Source organism: Protopterus annectens, chromosome 5.part0 (genome assembly GCF_019279795.1).
Source record: "Protopterus annectens isolate FY-2018-M chromosome 5.part0, PAN1.0, whole genome shotgun sequence".
In the NCBI taxonomy this organism is placed as follows: domain Eukaryota; kingdom Metazoa; phylum Chordata; order Ceratodontiformes; family Protopteridae; genus Protopterus; species Protopterus annectens.
In genome coordinates, this window is record NC_056735.1 from 1,440,415,541 (window position 1) to 1,440,437,179 (window position 21,639).

Consider the following 21,639-nt stretch of genomic DNA (forward strand, 5'->3'; position numbering starts at 1 on the left):
TGTATAGACTTGCATATTTCTTATATGGAAGCACTAAGCCGCCTTGAATCATAGCCAGAATACTTACAACAGAATGTCCATGCCTTGCACCAAGTGTAAATGAAATCCAACCATTATGTTTATCACCTGTTGAGACAATTTTTTTTTTCAGAATTCCATTGATGTTTTCAAAAGAAAACTGACACCATAATTTGTAATATGCTGCATGCTATATTAATAGCTACATGTGCTGTAGATATTGGCAGTACTGTATAGCTTCTGGCACTTAAAACACTGTTGTGGCACTAATGCACTTGTGAAAGTTGATATAATGTGGTGCCTCTTTAAATTCATAGACAATAGTCACTCAGTCATCAGTCTGATTCTTTAAGGAATTGCCAGAACATAGCATGAATATGCTTAAGTGCTGAAACACTCCTGCATTATTTTATTATTAAACGTTGTTACTGGGAGTTACAGAAATACAAAAAATGTCTTTCTTCCCCATTTACATGGGCAGCCTGGATACAAACAGTACAGACAACATAACAAGGACAGAATCATACTGAATTAATACATTGTAATCAAGGCTGCACAACCTTAAATGAACTGAAACAAGGTGACAACATTACACTTGCATAACATACCAAACAGGTAAGGGATGAAAGAGATGTAGGAAGAAGGCTTAGAAGAACTGAAAGAATGCCAGCTGCCACTGTTTATGTTAAGGAGTGGTGTACATATTCTGAAAGGTGTGAAAGTAGAAATTAGGCCAAACAGGACTTTTGAAGTTAAGCATACTGTAAGAGTGATGTCTTTGACTTTTTTCTGAATAACTAATATAACAAAATTTAACTTAATTTAGCTCATTTGTTAGCTGGGTAAGTGAACTGGTTCTTCAAAGGCCCTATTCAGCAGTGACGTAGGCCACAATAGTAAGGCAAAATATATATGTATGTATTGAGGAGGTGAGAGGGACCCAGAGTACCCAGAGAAAAAAAAAAACATGCAAATACAAAACAGTGATAAATTCTGGAGTTGTGAGGCAAAAAGAAAAAAAATAGAAACACTGAATCATTGTGTTAAGAAAGCAGTACACATGGCATTTCATAGTTTATAGGAAGAGATTGGGAAAATCCCTTTATCACACTTCATTGTGTGAACATGTGCGGTGGTGGTGCTGCGGTAACATTGTCACCTCACAGTAAGACGTTGTCCTGTTTGATTCTCAGCTAGAGCGTCTTCTGTGTGGAGACATGCGTGAATGGGAGTACCTTCGCTGAAGGTTGTACGTCAGGGCCAGCAACTCGGCATGTAAAAATCTACTGCCAATCATTAGCGGACTGGAGTTCCGCTGTGGCGACCCCTATCCAGTAAAAGCCGAATGACACAAACAAACAAACACTTCATTGTATGAACACTGGCAGCTTTCTATTGAAAAGTCTGAGCTGCTAGGCTATTGAATTTTGATGAGAACTACAAAAACAGCAGTTAGATAAGGGTTGATGAGTAAGGCAGAAATAATGCAGTTTGAGGTATGACTTCAGGGTGGAGATAACTCATGGTATTGATAAAATGGCATTGATGCTTTTAGGGAAGGACCACTGTACAAAAACTGAAAATATATGTAGTTGTCTATTTTGAGTGGGCAGTGGTAGAGAAAGTGGAGGCAAGGACTGGTTAATTCTTTAAGAGTTCTGAAGTCAAAATCATAATTATAGGGCTTTATATTAAGAACACTGAAATGTATCCTAAACGTGGGCCACACACACCTCCTGTTGGTAGCATCATCACAAAGGTGGGTTCCTGATAAAAGAATGTTGCATGTGTGCAGGCTGAGAAAATAGAAGTCTTGATACAAAGTTTGCTCGGCTATTTTCACCTTTACAAAATATTGAGCAATTAGAATATAGTCAAATTCCAAATAAGCCTAGGACCAAAACTCTGAATTTGGAAATTACAATTCCTGGTTTTTATTATGCCCAGCAACTTCAAAATCACTGTACCTTGAAGTAAGGGGGGTATTTAAAGTTACTGCAATGTGAGAGAGTTCTCACTGTATGTCCTTATGTGTTTTTAGACTATATCTCTTAGATTTTGTGGTCTTTATAGATTATGGTCTTTAGACAATTCACTTAGACATGACCACATTAGGTAAACTAAAGGCAAATATATATATATATATATATATATATATATATATATATATATATATATATATATATTGAGAGAGGTGTTAATTGATTAAGTGCAAATATAGCAAAGGAAAGGAAGAGTAGAGCACTCCATGGTAGGCAGAGAAGATGGAGCTAGGCATTAGTTTTAACATCTTTATTATTACCTGGTATGTTGAAGCATTAGTTCTCCATATTGTTAAGATGGCAGTGTGATGATTCTGTAAGTTTTATAAAAGTTGTGCTGGTGAGTATCTGTCATTCTAAGCAATGTAGTTCTGAAGTTGGCTGAATGATATTTTTGTCATGCAGAACAGGCAAAGGTAAGACCAAGTAAACAAAAAAGACATAGGTCTGCAGCTGTTTAGAGCCCCTTATGTACAGGGGCATAAAGATGTAAACATGGCAGAACAAAAGTACTGCAAATCAAATACAGCCATTGCCATGATGTGTGTATCTGAAGAAAGCTATATATGTATGGAAACAGTATTTTATCCTGTACTAAAACAGCTGGGGATGTAGATGGTAGCAAAGCCACATAACATAGTAAGAGCTGTCTAGATGGGCAAGTGTGTTTATTTAATGGAGTGGTGATGTACTGAATAACTTATGTGGCACTGTGGTATTCATAGTGTTACAGGCCATTGTTTACTGTCTTTATCTGTCTTTATCTGTGACAAAGCTTCTTGCATTATTTCATGTCAGCGGCTACCTCAGATTGGAGTAGCCAGAATCACCCTTGTTTTGCACAGTTGCAGAAATGTCTGAATGCTTAATAATTTGGCATGCTTCCCTATGGATTTAAATGATATGTAAAGCATAATATGCAGTGGGGGTGATCCTTTTGGTATTCTTAGTAAGCCATCAGGTGGGTGCGGTATTGTGGTGCTCCTTACACATACTGCTTTTTGGAGATGGGTGCTTTGACTTCAGAGATGTGGTTTAGTGCAAGGTCAGTGACAGTGTTCAGACAAAATACTGATCTATGAAGGTGAATGCCTAAAACAAATAAGAAAGGGTCAAACTGTGACATACAGTGTATCCACAGAAAGACTGTGCCCATTCTGCCAGATGTGCATAAGTTAAGTGGCTTCTGAATCTGTGCAAATTCATTAGGGATATTTGTTAATGATCCATTTCATGCAGAACAGTTTCATGGATGTTGCGTTCTTGTACAACAGTGGATGACATTGTGATTGAAGAGTGTTGTTTATGCAACAGTAGGTTTTTATAGTGTTTAGACAACAAGGACAATAGCTAGATACTGAGATTAGTTTGTACAAACAAGTCTTCTGTAGGAAGGGAGGGAGGACAGTTCTTTGGAATGTTTTTGGGAAAGAAAGATTGGTGCAGTGGCAGGATGCTTATGAATGCATCCATTTGTATGTCATTTCTTCTACTTTAGTCCTTAACTGACAAGCAGACCCTCCTCATCACCATTGTGAAGGACAATGTGAAAAAGAGACAGAAAGCATATATTTTCATGTGAAATAAATTGTAAAGGGGAAAAAACTGCCTTTTTTATCCTTTAAAAACAGTGGCAGGCATACTAAGTCAGCATCATAAGTGAGATGACTGATGACTTGACCCAGACTTCGGTATCCACAGAATATAAGTAAATTGCCTGGACATCAGCACCACAATCTCAGGACAGGTTTGGGCATGTCATACATATACTGTGTATATGTTGGTATATTGTCTTTGGTACACAAGTGAGCTATGCATTGAGTAGGACTAAACTCAGTGTCTTTTCACAAAGAAGACGTGGATCGAGGTGACAAGCCATGACCTGATGTGGCATAAGGACACTTATGTGGTTAATCATCTGTGGCATAAGAGCTGTAACTTGCCATGGCAAACACTTAAAGTAGCTGTGTCTCTTCCTGCAGCAAGGCACAGAAAGGGAAGTGAGTTAACTGGGGTGAAGCTGCAGGGAATGTGGTTAAGGAGGCAATGGCAGAATGCACTGCTCCCTAATGCTCTAGAATTTGGCACTGACGAGTTAGTGTGCAAAAAACATGAGTGGATGTCAGTAATATTTTTAAGGCCATAAACAGGGAGAAATAGGCCTAGTCAAAGCAGATGTTTGAAATGGGTTGAGTTTTGTCAGTAGTATAGTCAGTGGCCCTCACAACACACACGGTGAAATACACTCTCCCCAGGACAGAATGCTCTGAGGTTCAGATGTCAGTCTGGAAAGAAATTTAATAAAAGTAAAAAAGTTTTCTCTACCTTTGGTGTGGGACAAAAGTCAACGGTAGAACAGGATGATACAATACTGACATCTATTGGCTACAGAGGAAAGTTGTTACACTGAGATAATGGAATTTTGTAACTTACATTTTATGAAAACTGTAGGCCATGTGACCATCACAAACATTGGTTAAAATCCAGCTAACCATGTTGGGTCAGAGAATTAAGGACATAGTGGCAACGCTGTGTGAAGATAGGCCTAAACTTTCTCTGTTGTGTAGGCTTATTTTATAAATAAGAAATCACATTTTTGGCTATTAACATACTTAAAATGTTATTAGAGATGCATGTCAAAGGACAGATATACAATTTAAATCCTTGGCATATGTCACTTAAATTCTAATTTACTATTGATGTTTTTGTATACCTATATATTTAGAGCCTGTTATTGGTTTGCTTTATATTGACCATACTTCATATAGTCACTTAGGAAATATTTCTACATGAAAATATTGCCAAAAACTGCTGGATGAAGTAAATGGTTGTAATAATGTATTCAGGCAGAAAAGATTTATGTTACCAGATTTCTTTTGGGGTGAGTTATTGTTTAGAAATGTAAAGAACCATACTACTCACAATACAGATAATGTTTGTACTTTCATTTTGTTTTACTAGAAATATCATAAATTATGTGTTTTATTCTATCTACAAATGACATTAAGCTGTCCAAGAAATGAAATGTAGATAGTTCATTCATAAAACAATTTTTCCTTTGGACTAAATTAACTTTGATCTATATCTTTTGCTGGTATTGGAAATTTGAATCAAATAACAGCACCATCTCCAGGGGGAAATGTAGTTTTATTAGAAATGTATTGTAACAAACATAATACACTGAGCTTGTTTCAAAACTAATAATGAAAATGTCAGATGTTGAGCAATACTGAATAGGTTGAAGAAAAGGGTTACTGCAATTTCATCTACACAAAAATAAATTGTGGGACTATGCTTCATATTAGCTATCTGTTGTCCAAAATCGTATATATCTGCAGTTTGTAAATAGCTATGCCTGACTTTTACAGGCCACATATTTCAAAATTTATTTCATTTCAATTTCACATCTAATATACACAGAAAAGGGATAAATATGTGTGTGGAAAGATAGCTAGCTAGCTAGATAGATAGGTGGGTGGAGATAAATTTGTGCCAGTCTAATACTTCATACAATACTGCGGTAGTCTGTTGACAATATTTATCAAGAAAAGAGCTATGAATTAATCAAATCTGGTCATTATGGCCCTTCTGTGAAAAATATTGGCATTCCCAGACATCTTGTTTCTATGTCAGATGTTCAGAGTTCACTGCATTGCAAAATTACACTCCTCTGAATAGTTTTATTTGTGTAGCAATGGTTGCAAATTGGTCAGAGAGCTTAGTAAGTAATAAAAACTCATAAGCTGTGGGCTGCATTGTCAGACTGTAACAAAATGACAGAAGAATAGAAAATAAGTGCATAACTAAAATGCAGTGGCAGCATGAATGTAGTTGAGCAGTTAAACTTTCCTTTGGATCAGTAGCAAGGAATTTTGGCAGAAGTAATTCCTACTAGTACAGGAAATAGTGATGGATCTCATGAGATGGCTTAGGGTGGTGTACAGTGCTCCCTTACATCTGTCCTGAAATGTTTAATCCATTTTGTTGTGGTTTCCAGAAACGGAAGCCTCTAGTGTATGCTAATCATCATTTCCACTGAAGCCAATCACAACAGTGGCTTTGAGAGCCTGCTTGATACAAAAGATTGGTACGCTATAACCGGATAGTGCAGCAGGACTTTGCACTTCATTACATAAATTTATATATGTATATATATATATATAAGTATGCCTTCATATAAAGATTTTTATTCAATATGTTGCATTGGAGTATACAACAAATAACACAAACTGTACAATGCAGACAAACTCTTTGCATATATGTATGTAAATTTAGTAGTACATACCGACAGTTCTTGATACACATAACCTACTACATGCATTTCAGTGCCATCCTCTTCCCATGCAACAGATGAGACAACAGACAAAATTAAGAGATAATCAAAGCACAAACAACAAAGACCCCCTCCCCAAATATATGTTTAACCATGTTCTGAGTAAACTGTTGTAAGACATCCATTCATAGGAATAAACACTCTTACAGACAACTGATAAGAACAAAAAGAGAGGTCTTACGTTTACTTTATGTACTAGTCATTTACAAAAATAAAATTTAGCTTTAATTTAACCAGTCAACTGGTTAGTGGGCACTCACAGCACAGCATGTAGGGTTCCTTTTGAACTGCTTTAAATGTGGCCTAGGGACACCAGCCCCATAGTATTAAAATTCAAATACATCTGTTGTTTGTATATCTATATCTATCTATTTATTTTTAGATAGATATAAGCATAACTTTTTACAGCTACTACAGAGAGTGAATTTTATGTGCTTTACTCAGTAATCTAAAAGAGAATTGCTTAAATCAACTGAGCTAAAAAGAAATTTAGGAACTTTCAGATTTTTTTATTCTTAGCAGCATTGCATTAATATACTTTTTTTATAAACATACTAATAAAACTTCAACAGAAAATGGCTGTACTCAATTGTCAAGCAGCTTTCCACAAAGGATGTTTGTGAAAGATGAATAATGACGTGCTATAAAATACAATGGCAATATAATGCAGACTGACTTTCAAGTAGATATAGTGCAAAAGACTCGTTAACCTGTTTCCAGTACCTTCCACGCCAGTGAAGAGTCTAGAATATCACCACATTCCTTACACACGCTGTTACCCAAACCAAGATACAGTTTGGTCCCTTTATCAACTCCCTTAGACTTCATTCTGTAGTCCAATCATTCTGAAATCTTCCGCTCTAACTATGACGTATTAAGAATAATAGCCTAATATGGTCTGTAATGGCCTCTTAAATTATACAACAAATACTGTAGTCTTGTGAGAATGTGTGGGTTTGCTGTTAGCACTGTGTTGCAAATAACATTGGTTCAAAATGTTTATTAAAAATGCTTGATAAATTAGTATTTTATGGCCATTTTACATAATGGTCTACTACAAAAAGGCAACTAAGTGCATCAGCCAATAAAGGAGCAGGTTGCAGGTCGCAGGTCTTGGCAACTTGGACTAGAGGTATGCATTGTTACACTGGTCGGAAGTAAGCATCACAGAACTCTGCATGCTGAGCTAAATAAATTCATCTGTCAAGTCACGAAACTCAGGGATTTGTACAAGAAAAGTTGATTTTCACATACTCTTTGCATTGTTACGGCAAAAAAACCAAACAAACAAACAAAAAAAAACTGCTAGCCTGGCCCATGCTTGGCAGAGCAGGAATGGGACACAGCTGCAAAAGGTATGGCATCTACTTCATTATTTCTTTAGAAAAAAGCTTTGTAACTTTTTTGTTACATGTGAGTGTAATTGAAAATAGAGGATTGGTGCATAACAGATGAGCCTAAATCTGGGCCTACAAGGCCTACAGAGTCCTCCAGGACCCACATTCTCAAAAACAAGTGGGTCTTGCTTGCTGGGCAAGGCAAATGTCACCACTACCAGAAAGCATGTGATATGTACCTGTATTAATAATAAAAAAAAAAATGATTACTGAACATTAATCATGTGACTTAAAACATGGATTGTGATATGTTCTTAACCACTTTTTAATGCCAATTTTGTGAATAATGTATGACTCAGTCTAATACCATAAGCAACAGACATTATTTCTTTTTAGATGAAAACACACCTATTAAAGGCTTCCTGCTTCACTGACTGCTATCACAGTTCAATTACCAGCAACAGGAGCATTTCAAAACATAAACCCAGGAAATGTTGCTAAAAGTGAAACACAGCAGCTTTATGTAATAAAAAAGAAGGAAATTAAAAAAAAGGAAGACAAATCCATAAGAGCAAAGGTTTACAGCACTTAACAAAAAATGATGTGCTAAAATATATCTTAAATGCAAGAACTTGCTGAAACTGGAATCAAAAGGGATTATGAACAATTGTCAGCAGGCAAGGTACCAATTGTAGTTGTGAAGTATGTCATTCACATGGAGTGTCACAGTCACAGAAAATATATTAAAAAGGCATTCCATATCTGGTAGGGCATTCCATGGTCTGATTTTGAGCTGGTTATCCAAGTATCTTCTTGTGAAAGAAGCTACACATTGGGGTTTATCCATTTGCAATGAAACTGTTCAGAAACAGTAATGTACATGTACAAGAGGTCACTTGCATCCCCCTGATAAGCAGCCATTACTGTGTGGAGGTCCATCGTGGATAAATCTCTTGACTGTGCGGAGGGTCTCAGTGAGTCCAATCCGTAGGAGGATTTAGCTATGTTGTCTTGCTCTTGCTAACTGGTTTGCCTCCATTCATTATTGCAGATGCACTTGTGCTTTTACTTGGCGTCGCACCAGCTTTTGGCACTGTTTCTCCAACATCATGCAAAGATGGTTCACGGTACATGGCAACTGAAAAAAAAAAACAGAGAATAATTATATTCCATTAGAATTGGCTTTTAAACAACAAAAACATGCTTAATTCCAGCAACCGTTTTTTTTCTTAAAATTTGTTTGCGGATTTTCAGTAGCCTACAAATTAAATGGGATGTTCTCTATCATGCTTCAGTCTCATCCATGTATCTTACCAGTGTCATATAATACCTAATAAGTTTCATTAATACAAAATAACTTGTCTCATGTTATACCTGAGGATGTATTTGTGTAAGCAGCTAAAATAAGGAACAGTCATGGATAAGTAAAATAAATTCTGTTAATCTAGCCTTTGTTTATTATCAGAAAAAATGTTTAATAATTTTTTTCAGATACTTATTAGAATATGGCTTGGAAAATATATAAGTAAAGCTTAGGCAGCATACTAAAACAAATCCTACCGTAATCATTGTCTGTATTTATAGATGCACGGATTAAGGCCGTTTAGCTGAAACCGTTATGCAGGAATAAGGTTTTTCAAAGCAAGCACTCTTTGAGTTTGTGTTTTTTCACCAAAGACTGAGTGCTGGCTTCTGTTGTTGTATTGTGCCTCTGTGATTTTCTGCCACGCACCTTGCCATACTAGCATGAACTGTTTTGTTTTTGTCTGTATTTATAACCATATTAAGTATGGCAAGCCTCCCATATTAAAGGCTGGATTGTGATAGCTACTATATTTCCCTCCAGGTGCAAATTTTCTCAAACTATTGCAAGTTATTGTTCAATGTACAAAATGAAGTGTTAACAGCCACCTTTTACTTAATTGGATTTGGTATCACATTTTATATGTACATCATACATGTGTGAGTGTGTGTATACATGGATGCATATCTATATCTATAGCTATATCTATATCGTTCCCTATCATAACATTGCTAAGTTTTAATGTTGACTGGCTTAACACTGGGCCAATATAACTGACACTTCATTATACTGAATGAAACAAAACAAAAACATGTTTTTTTACATGGTCTACTCTAACTCTGAGATTGCTCTACAGTGGGGAAAGGGCCAATACTCCATTGCCTGCTGTCCTGTGATCATACGCCATTCACTTCCCCTGCATTTTCCTGCTTTCTTTTTATTTTGATATGCTGATGCTTCAGTTATGTCAGCTTAATGCTAAGATATTTGACGTTTTAATGTAGCAATGTTCTGATAAGGAAATACATGTATGTGTGTACATGCTAGCACACACACGCACATATATATATATATATATATATATATATATATATATATATATATATATATGGATTCACTTTGGAATCTCGAAATTCCGAAACATCGAATGTCACATGATTGAGACCATATGATCGAAGTTTTGGAATATCGAAATTCCAAAACAAACCCCCCCCCAAAAAAAAACAACTATTTAAACAACTATGCAGGGGAGCAAGCCACCCTGCACCCCCCACATCCCTGCTACTTAAATATACCAACTCCGAGATCGCACTACAGCAAGGCAAAGGGAAATCTCCCATTCTGCTCTGTATGCAGATCTCCGTTCAGAATTTCTAGATACTGAAACTTCCATCATATGGTCTTGACCATATGAAATCTGAAGTTTCAGTATTTCGACATTCTGAAGTGAACCCATAGACACACACACAAAAGTATTATAAAAATAAGAATTTAAGAGGAATCAGAAGACACCCATGTAAGGATTTGTTGTAAACATATTGAAAAGGCATGTCTTTATCCTGCAGCTGAACTTGCTCTTTCATGATAATTTAGTACTTTATGGATAATAATGCCTCTAAATAACTGCACAGACATTCGACATTCAGTACACTGTCCTCGCACTTCTATTATTACAGTAATATGCTGCCACTGATCTCAGCAGTGACTACCTTTATCGTTTTAATCCCATTCAGATATACCTTTTCTTTTACATGCCTGTGTATACTATTTATTTCTGTAGTCTACTATTTTAATATTTTTCATGTATTGGCATCTCTCTCTCTCTTTTTTTTACTGATAACAAAAAACAAATAAATAAATCTCATATCAGAGCATCTTCAAGAAGGGAGCATAAATGGAAAAGGAAAGTATTAATGATGACAGTTCCTAAAATGGGGAATTTCTAGCCTCTAGTACACCTTGGGATAGCCAGTTTTCATTGTGGCCCAGACTGTCGAGCCCAATACATCGAACTTTGAATTACTGAAAAGTAAGAATAGGTAAAACTGGATTTATAACCCCCTCCCGCACAATCCTTTCACTGAGTTTCCAAGTCAAATTTGAGTTAAGACTCAGTGGTGCAACAGTCAATGAAACCTGATTCAAATAATCCTTATAAACTCTTATTATTAACATACGAGACCACATAACCTTTCAGAATCTTTCTGCCGTCGTTGCAACAGCAGTAAAGAAGAAATTCTCTCAATTTGCAATTTGCAAACAGATACTTCAAACACAAAAAAGGAGTTTCAAGTCTAGAGGTCTGCCTAATGAAATGTTGCCTCCAGAGAGATTTTCCATTTCTCTAAAACAAGTGCTCACCCTGCCAAAATACTGCCTAAGCAATAAGAGACATTTTCAACTTCTCTGAAAGAAGTTCTGCACATATTTTTAATATTTTGTTTTTACTACTATTCACAGGGAGTTGAAGCCTGATGTTGACCGATTCACACTGTTCTGGTGTGAAACGTCCATACCAGACTAGCTTTTGTTTTTTGTTTTACAAAGTATCCACCTTTTTGAGGAGTCAGGTAGACGTACACAGAGGCGCGTTCGGAAACATTCCCTCCATAGTACTAACAGCATTTTGTTGTACTCTGGCAGTGATATAGAATTACTTAGTGATTCAGATACGTGCAACAGCCAAATGGAGCTAAAGATCATTAGTGATTGATTTGCATATCTCTGAATTTAACATGTAACATAACTGGAACAAATGTATTAGTGTTCTCCCTAGCAAATCACAGAGTTGCATAAGTACCTACAAACACAGACACATATTTCAACACACATACACAGGCACCCAGACAGTCTCTCTCTCTCTGTCTGTCTCATGCACACACACACACACACACACACACACACACACACACTCACACACACACATACACATACTGATCATAGGAGGTTATTAGGCTAATAGCCCTGGGGCCCTTACAAGTCTAGCCAAGAGTTTATCCCTAAAAAGGAAACCTCAGTCAGCACCTGTCACCCCTGTCAATGAGAGACAAAGGTGAAACCCCTGGGACAAATTTGTGGTTTCCCATCCATTCATCATGGTTGGACTTGAAAAGGGTCAGTGAGGTACCCTTTGACATGTATGGGAAGTCTATTCCAGAGATGGGGCAGCCTCTGGGAGACAAATCTGTCTCTCCAGCAGTTTTTGTTAATGTCACATATTAGATTTAGGCCTTTCGAGTGTGAAATGCATGAGGTGTTAGACTTATGGATATGGAGCATCTCTAGTAGGGCAGGGTCTGAGATTGCCTTGTAGGCGAGACACAGATCATCTCTGAGCAATCTGTATGATACCGAGTAGTGATAGTGATTTGAGCCTGTCCACATAGGACAGGTGTTGGAGGCCATGGATTCTCTTTTGTGAGGTATTTCTGTGGTCTTTCCAGTTGGTGCAGGTGTTTGGAGAGGTACATACCAAATGAGGCGTTATACTCAATTATAGGCATAATGAGGGAGGAGTACAGAGAGGTAATAACTTCCTTTTTTCTGGATGTAATTCTTTTATTTCTGAGATGAACTAAGTAAAAGGCTTTTCTGACCACTGTCGATGCATGATGATCAAATGTGAGATTGTTGTCAACCTGAGTACCCAGGTCTCTCACCACAGGTTGTGTGCTAAGGGGGTTGCCGTTGATGTGGTAATCAGTAGGGGCCACTTTTTTGCCAAATGGTCAATAATCATTAATATATTTTTTGCGTTTACCTTAAGGCCATGACTTTGGTACCAGTCATTTGTTGCTGTGAGACCCTCTTGCAGTATGTTAACATCATTTGGGGAGTCAATGACAGCACCCAGCTTACAGTCACCCACAAGCTTGGTCAGCCACAGGCCTTTTGTATTTGCCTGGACCTCTGAAATGTAGATGCCAAATGGTAGGGTTCCCAGGACAGATCCCTGGGGAACACTACTAGTGACAGGTCTGCTGTCGGAGGTGGTGATGCCTATTTTGACCTTATGGGTCCTATCAGTGTGCCAGTTGGCCACCCACCTGATGAGATAGGGATTTACACCAAGTTGAGTTAGCTTTTCTGTGATGCCTGAGTGGGGGATTGTGTCAAAGGCCTTGGCCAAGTCAAGGTAAACTGTATGTACTGACTTTCCCTCATCCAGGGCCTTGATACAGTCACAATCATGCCAACTCCCCACCCCATCCCCCACTGCACACAGCCTCACAGTGCCTATTTACTGCCACAGGCAGTAATTGGTGTACATCATAACATAGCATACTCAGAGCCCACTGCTCTGCTCTGAAATAGTGCAGTACAGCATGTCTTTGAATTGCTATACAGCACTATTTTGACCCTGTTATAAGGCTCTGAGGCAGAGCACATGGGTAATTTATATTAGTGTATCCCTATTTGGCCATGTTTACATGCAGCATTGTCTAGCAGACCACTGTATGCTACTTGCTGTATTTTTCTAACTGTTCAATCACTACAACAGTCTCTAAATCTCTCTCTAATAATGCAGTGAACAATCCTTTCAGAAACAGGATTGTGCAGTGTGCTTTGTGATTCTGAATACCTCTCTCCCCAAACTGTGATCTTTGTTGATTGCCTAACAGGATGACAGAATTAAATATATATCCTTCCATATCACTGTTGCAGTATTCTTTACATAAGTGATCTCCTTTTTAATTTCTCCAAGTCTTTTGGGTTTCTAATACCATGATGGGAATAGACCCCATTCCTAAGTCAAAGTACGATTAAAGTTCATGAAATTAGTATTGTTTCACTCTTTGATGTTAGCCAAAAGTGCTCTTCGCAGCACCAACAATGTGCCCAGTAATGACTCCTTCTGCAATTCGTATGATGTTACATAAATTGGTAACATATCTAAATACGATTGTAAATTCTTTTTTATAAGACCAGTTTATAAGACCAGTTGCAACTACTACTACTGGAACAGTGTGGGTATCTTTCTTCCACATGGCTCTCTTTTCTGCCTGCAGAGCGAGGTATTTTATGACTTTGTGTCTCTCTGTATGCAAGACACTGTAGTCACTAGGTGTGGTGATTTCAATAATGAATGCTACTTTTGTCTTCTTTTCTTGGACCGCTATATCTGGTTTTCTAGCATCTGTCTTTTGGACTGTTGGTATTGGGTGATCCCATGTGATGTAAACTTCATCATTTTCTATGATTCTCTGTGGCTCATGTTTCCAGTGTTTTTCAGCCAGTTTGATACCATAATGTTTGCACAATCTCCAGTGTAACAATCTCGCCACATTATTATGCCTTTCAGTATACAGTCCCTCTGCCATAAGAGAGTCACAACCAGCAATAAGGTGTGTGACTGTTTCCAATTCAGTTCCACAAAACCTAAATATATCTGTTTTTCTCACATGTTCAATAGACTTAGTAAACCAACGTGTACGTAGCCCACTATCTTGGGTTGCCAATATTGACCTTTCATTTCTTGATGTAAATTCACCTCTCCTTAACCATTCCTGCGTTCGTTCTTGATCAACATGAGGCTCTTCTAGAAGTTTTTTATACTTCCAACTATATTTATGTTTTTTCCACATTTCTTGCCTTCTCATCTGATCCTTCCCCTTATATTCTTTCTTTTTCTTTTTAGCACATTCAGTTGCTGCCTGATTTTTATCTACTTCTGGTTTGATTTCCATTCCTGCTTGACACCGATATGCTTCTGCTAAATTAAGCAGAGATGTCATCTTAGATTTATTCTCCTCATGTTTCAAAACTTTCACCACATTTGGATCTTGTGAGGTCAGTAGATATATGTGGAGTCCCACAATTGCAGATCTATACATGTAATCAATTTCAAGGAGGCCCATCCCCCCTTCAGAACGGGGAATATACAATCTTGGTATACACTGATTTTTATAAATCATTTGGCGAGCATGAAGCATCCTCCTTGTGTTAATATCCAATCTATCCAACACTTTTTGGGGCCAGTCAATCACTCAAAAACTATGTTAGGACAGTAAGAGCAAATTGATTTATAGCTTGGATCTTGTTCCTAGGTGTCAATGCTGTTTTCAGGATTAATTTAAGTATTTTAAAGTACTCCTTCCTAAGCTTTATTTGCATTTGTTCATGTTTTATTGCTAATCCTTCATCAATTCCCAAGTATTTATACACCCCCACCCCCTCTTGCTCAAGTTCTTTTATATCACATTCTTGCCCCAAACTGATGTTTTCCTGGGGCTGCAATTTTCCTTTTTTAAAGGTTGCTTTTGCACATTTATCAAGACCAAATGACATTGCAATATGATCTGAAAAAGTTTTGACAACCTGTAGCTGTGCTTTTAATTCCTCATCTGATGACCTATACAATTTTAAATCATTGACAAAGAGAAGATGAGAAGTAATTATACTTTGTTGTTTTCTAGAAGCCAAATTATAGCCTTGACCTAAGCTGTTAAGTAAACAGCTTAATGGATTAATGGCAAGGCAAAATAGCAGGGAGTCACCCTGGAATATCCCCCTTTGGATTTTTATCCCCAGGATAATAATCTGTCCCTTATCATGGCTTAATTGCAAAGTGGTCTGCCACTGTTTCATGGTTCTGTAATGTAATCAATCAGTGTAGGATGTACCTTACACATTTTTAAGCACTCTTCTATCCATGAATGTGGGATACTATCAAATGCTTTTTTATAGTCAATCCATGCCATACTTAGATTCTTCCCTTTCTTACAGTTCTCCACTATAACTTTATTTAACAACAAATGATCCTTTGTTCCATATGACTTTCTTTTATTGCCCTTTTGATCTCCTGGTAAGGCTAACCCAATGTCCGGCCAGTATACCAAAGCCTTTAGGTCTTATTGGCACTGTACATCACATTGCTCCCTGCATAAGTCATGGGGCATAAAGGTGACATATGGACGCACGCACTCAGAACTTCTTTGCCATCAGTCTGAACTCTGTTACTGAACGTCAGGCTGAACGCTCTTCTGTTGTGCTGGTTGCCAAGTTGCTTTTAGATAAGTGCCCCATTGGGGTTTCTTCTCACCTTTTTTTTCTATTTTGTCTGGTATTTGTGTTCATGTCATCCAGGAAGGGAAAATGTCTGCGTGGGAGGTACATTTCCCCATAAACGCTATCACAAACAGTGTCTTTTTTGCTTGGGTGCATCACATGACCATATGTAGTCCTCTATTTGCCATGCATTTATGCCTAAGACACTTTATAGTTGTTTATCCTCCTTGTCCATATATTTTGAGAACCGATGACTTAAGCTGTTGGCTTAGGGTGCTATGACAGAATCCTCCCATCCTGTGGGCCAGCCGTCTGCCAAGAAGAAGGCCAAAAAGATTAGGCCTGAGCCAGTTGCTGTCCAGCCTTCCCCAGATGTCTCTCTAGAAGCTAGTGAATGCCCAGAAGATCCTCCGGTGTTTGCCATGGATTCCTCTGCTGTGACCCCATTGGAGGCTGGTATGGATACAAATTCTCATACATCCCCTGGAGACTTTTCCATCTGCTCCTAATGTTGAGGGGGAGCCTCAGCTTATAATATCTGAGCAACTGAGGGGGATTCCTCATATTTTAGTAAAGGAGGAAATACTTACTACCATTAATGAATCTCACCAAGGGTCTGAACTTCTGAGGGTTTTACGGTGGATGTCTTGCAGAAAAAGAAGCTAAAAACCAAACATATTTCCCCTGTTGTTAAAAGATTCCCAGGGTGAATGGCAGAATTTTACACAGGGTCTGTTTAATGCTTTAATGGCATTGAAGCCCCCTCAGGGGTGTCTGCCCCTGGTCTTCCACCCATTATGAGACCTAGGGAATTGGATTTCTCAGATGAGGACTTGGATTCAGGAGAAGAATCCAGGGCTTATTCTTCCCTAATTTGGTCCCCTCTGGACTATGGTTGGGAGGAAGAGGATTTTCTGAGTACAGACTCACCCTAGGAAGAGTTATCCTTTAGGATACTATCGCCTGCATGATGGAGTATTTTAAGTGGGAATGTTCTCAGGTCTCTGACATTCAAAAGAGGTATTATGAGCTCCTACAAATATAGTCTCCCAAGCAAGCATCTGTTCTTCCTCTTTTGGCTGCCCTTTTGGACACCTTTTCTGCTGCCTCTAACTTTGGACTCTCAACATCCGTCACCAAAGAAACCTGACAGGTTCTGCAAGGTGTCTGAGGTCTGCAAGTTTCTGTATAAGTGCCCTTCTGCTGATCCTTCGGTGATTTCATTTTTTTCTGATAAACCTTCTAAGTTGTTGCCATCTACTAAGCTCCTTCCTTCTGATAAGGATAGTAGGGCCATGGAAAGGTTGGGCAAGAAAGTTTATACTGCTGCCCTCCTGTCTTTTAGGGGCATTTATTACCAAACTCATATGACCCGGTATGTTTTCATTTGACTGATGCCTCTTTCAGGACTGCTGCTTTTGGCTCAGTGATAAGACTTTATTCTTGGCTGCATCTTTGGGATTTATCTGGTGATATTAAGGCCAAGCTTTTGGATGCCACTCTGGATAACAAAAATCTTTTTGTTACAGCTGCTGCTGACTTATTTAAGTCCCTCCAGGATAAGGATAAGGCCTTGCCAAAACTCAAGCATATTTTTGACTTCTCAATCCCCAAATTCCAGAGGAATTAACCTTCTATGTCTGCCTTTGCTCTTAGAAATACTTACCCTCCTCTTTAAGGTAAGAAAGGTTCTAGGCATGTTCTTCCTTCTAACACTACTCTTGAATTCCAGAAGCCTTCTTTTCAGGACAAGCCTATTTCTATTTGAAGTTTGGTCATCCCTACCCTCAAACAGGTCCCCATTTCTCTCCATCTTTCTTTATCTCAGTTGACAGTGTATCACCTCATACGCATGGGTGCTATTATCTGTTAGGGATATTTCATGGTTTAGATATCTCCCCCCATTTACAGACATTCCTTAACCTACTTGAGAACAGTTTCCTCATTTTCTTGAGGTTCTGCAAATCCCTTTTGGCCAAGGGCACCATTCAGCTCATTCCACCCATCCAATTGAGGAAGTGGTTTTACTCCAGAACATTTTTGGTTCCTTGGAAGGAGAGTACATGGAGACCATTTCTGGATCTTTCTCTGCTCAACACCTTTTTCAAGGTGCCTTCTTTCCAGATGCTGTCTCTACAGACTTTGTTTTCTCTCCTTCCTTCCTTGGACTTTTTGGTTTCTCTAGATCTCAAGGATACATACCTTCACATTCCCAATCACCATCTGTTGAGGAAATCTTTATGTTTTATTGTTTCTTTTTTGCATTTTCAGTTGTTTTCTTTGCCCTTTGGCCTTTCTACTGCCCCAAGGGTATTCACCAAATGTCTCACTCTTGTCATTGCTTTTTGTGGGCTTCGGGGGATACAAATTTTCCCTATCTTGATGACCTGCTCATTCAAGCTCCTTCTCCCAGCAATCTGTTGCAGGATTCCCAGCTTATGATTTGTCTTTTACCCAGTATGAGTTTCAGTCCTGATGCCTTCCCAGGATCATATTTTACTTGGGTGCAGGCTTCAGACTATTCCCATTCTGGGATCTCTCCCTGCTCCCAAAGTTCTGTCTCTGACAACCTTTTTCCAGTCTTTTCTTCCTTTGTCCTCTCTCACGACCAGGGAATTTCTCAGGGTTCAGGGGTTTATGGCCTCCAGTATTCCCATGCTTCCTCTTGCCAGGCTCCATATGAGCAAATTTCAGTGGTACCTCAAATCAGTGTGGCTTCAACATTGCCACTCTCTGGAGTTCCCTGTTCCTCTTCTCCTTCATTTCAAACTCAAGCTTCAGTGGTAGACTCATCAACTCTCTCTCAATTTACGGCTTCCTTCCAAGCTCAAAGTCCCTCTCAGGAGCTGTTCACAGATACATTAGACTTTGGGTGGGGAGATTCTTGTGGGTCTCTGAAAGTCCAGGGTCTTGGGCTTCATTATCAGAGTTCAGATCATATCGATATAAAAGAGATGAGGGCTCTGCTTCTGGCTCTGCAAGCTTTTCATATCATCTTTCATTCTGGGCCCCTCAAAGTGATGGGGTATGTCAACAAGCATAGGTGGGGGTGAGGAACTATCTCCTTTGTAGACTAGCTCATCAGGTCTGGGATATAGCTACCCCATATCAAGTGACTCTTCAGGAAGTTTGCACTCCCTTAGAGCACAATCTTGTAGAAGACTGAGCAGGTTCAAAACAGAGTCATGAATGGATATTTCACAGAGATGTTTTCCTGGACATAGCCCATTGGTGGGGTATTCCTCAGGTAGATCTTTTTGCCTCCCCTCTGAACAGAGAACTTCCTCTATTCTGTTCTAGAGTCTCAAGACCACTGACTTGGAAAGTTGATGCTATGTCTTTTCCATGGAAGGGAATGTTTCTGTATGCTTCCTCCCTCTTTTCTCTGTTGCCATGAGTTCTGTACAAGATCAGGTAGCACTCTCCAGAAATCTTGTTGGTGACTCCCTTTTGGCCCAGACAGCATTGGTTCCCCCTTTTTTCTCACTTGGCCAGAGGTAATCACCACAAGTTACCTCAATGGGTGGATCTCCACACACAAGACATGGGTTCTTCTTTTCCATCTTCACCTGTCCACTGTTTAAATGACACTGTGCATAATAGGGATTGATACTTTTCAGCACTTCTTTTATGAGGACATTTTCTGGGTTCTGCAGGAGGGCAGGAAACCTACTACCAGAAAATCATACATTTCACAATGGAAAATATTTTCTGTCTGGTGCCTCTCACCAACGGGATCCCCTATCTGTGGAGGTTCCTCTGGTTCTGTTTTATTTGTGCGATCTGCTCCATGCCGTGTTGGCATATTCTTCAGTTAAGGCTCACCTATCAGCAATTTCTGCTTGTCTGTCCTTGAATCCTCCTCTGGCCTCTTGGTTTGAGGTCAAGCAATTTCTTAAAGGTGTTTTTCATATCAGGTCCCCCAGGAAGCCTATTCCATCTTCCTGGGACCTCCGTTTTATGCTTGAAAAATTGACTCAGGCTCCTTTTGAACCTACATCTTCAGCTTCCTTACAACATTGTACTTGGAAGTCTGTTCTTCTTTTGGCTCTTACATTAGCCAAAAGAGTCTCTGAACTTTCGACTCTTGTTGGCTAGTCCTGCTGTTTTAGTTTTTCACAGAGACATGATGCCCCTTCAGATTAATCCTTCTTTTATGCCCAGGGTGGTCAATGATTTCTCTCTTAATCAATCTATTCATCTTCCTTTCTTATTTCCTTTTCTGCAGTCTGTCAGTGAGAAGGTTCTTCACACCTTAGATTTGCATAGATGTCTTAGGTATTATTTAGATACAACTAAAGTAATTTGCAAGTCTGAGCAGCTTTTTGTTTCCTTTCATCCCAGGACATTGGGTTTGGCTGTTTCTAAGCAAATCATATTCTCCTGGATTAATAAGGCTACTTTTCTTTGTAATTCTTTTCATGGCTACCAGGGCAGTTGCCTCCTTTGGTGCCTTTTTCAAGGGTTTGGATACTAGCTCCCTCCTTGAGGCTGTTACTTGGTTCTCTGTTCATACTTTTACTAAACACTGCAAGCTGGATGTTATTTCTAAGGCCAGGTCAGGTTTTGCCAAAGCTATCATGCACATATTTTAGAGGGATTCCTCCTCTCCAGACTTCTTCTTAGCTCTTGTACTCTTCCTTATGTAAAGAATGCTGTAACAGTAATATGGAAGGACATACCACAGTTGAGTAAAATCTTACCATAATAGTAGATGCCCTTCTCTTCACTGTTGCAATATTCAGTCCCTCCCTCCTTCCCTCTCTGTTTTAGCTCTTGACCTGTATTTTTGTTGCCCTCCTGGCAAGTCCCTGCCTCCTTTCCTCTCTGCTCTAGCTCTTGACATGGATATTTGTTGCCCTCCTGGCAAAAGAGTCCATATTCCTTTACATCTTCCACTTTTCCTTCTGGATGTACTCTTTTGTCCCTGCGAGTATTCTGTTCCTCCTGGGGCTATTCAGTTCTCAATGTTTGCATCCATAAGTCACCTTTATGCCCTATGCCTTATACAGGGAAAATATGTGTGATGTACTGTGCCTTTAGTACCTAAAGGCTTTAGTATACTGGCAGATGCTGGGCTATCCTTGACAGGAGATCCCTTATGTAAAGAATACTGCAACAGCGATGAGATGGGCATCTACTGTTATGGTAAGATTTTATACAACTTTACTATCTTCCTGGAACCTTTATAGTATTCAGATGACATCTAAGAGGAAACTATTCAGGCATTTGCTATAACGCAAAGACCAGCACATACTTCGTTATAAATTCACATGTATACATCTCAGTTTGATGCTTACAGTGAAACCTAGGTACCCTACAATTTAACGTAACAACTCGTTGTAGTGTAGGTATCTTGATGAAGGTAATCAAAGGTTCCTTGAAGCTGAATGTGAAAGCAGACGCCCTCATCTTTTAGTTACAGTTTCCTTCTATGTATCTTTTCAAAAACAGAATCAGCTATCTTCAGCTTTTTCAAATTGTACCAAGTTTCATCTAGCAAAAATGTCGGGGACTGGAATATGACGCTAATTTCTCTGTTAAACATAAACATGGTTCCATTTCACTATCTCAAAACAGAAATTGAAACTATGATCA

At 38.8% G+C, this 21,639-nt stretch overlaps 1 protein-coding gene across 1 annotated transcript in view; it reads right to left on the reverse strand.

The window, feature by feature from the left end:
- Nucleotides 1–6,227: 6,227 nt before the first annotated feature.
- The window catches only part of FGF14 (fibroblast growth factor 14), a 906,834-nt gene continuing 891,422 nt past the window's right edge, over nucleotides 6,228–21,639 (reverse strand). The window contains exon 5 of the mRNA XM_044071245.1: nucleotides 6,228–8,868. Coding sequence (XP_043927180.1) covers nucleotides 8,732–8,868 — 137 coding nt within the window. The 3' untranslated portion in view covers nucleotides 6,228–8,731. The remainder of the gene's footprint in view (nucleotides 8,869–21,639) is intronic.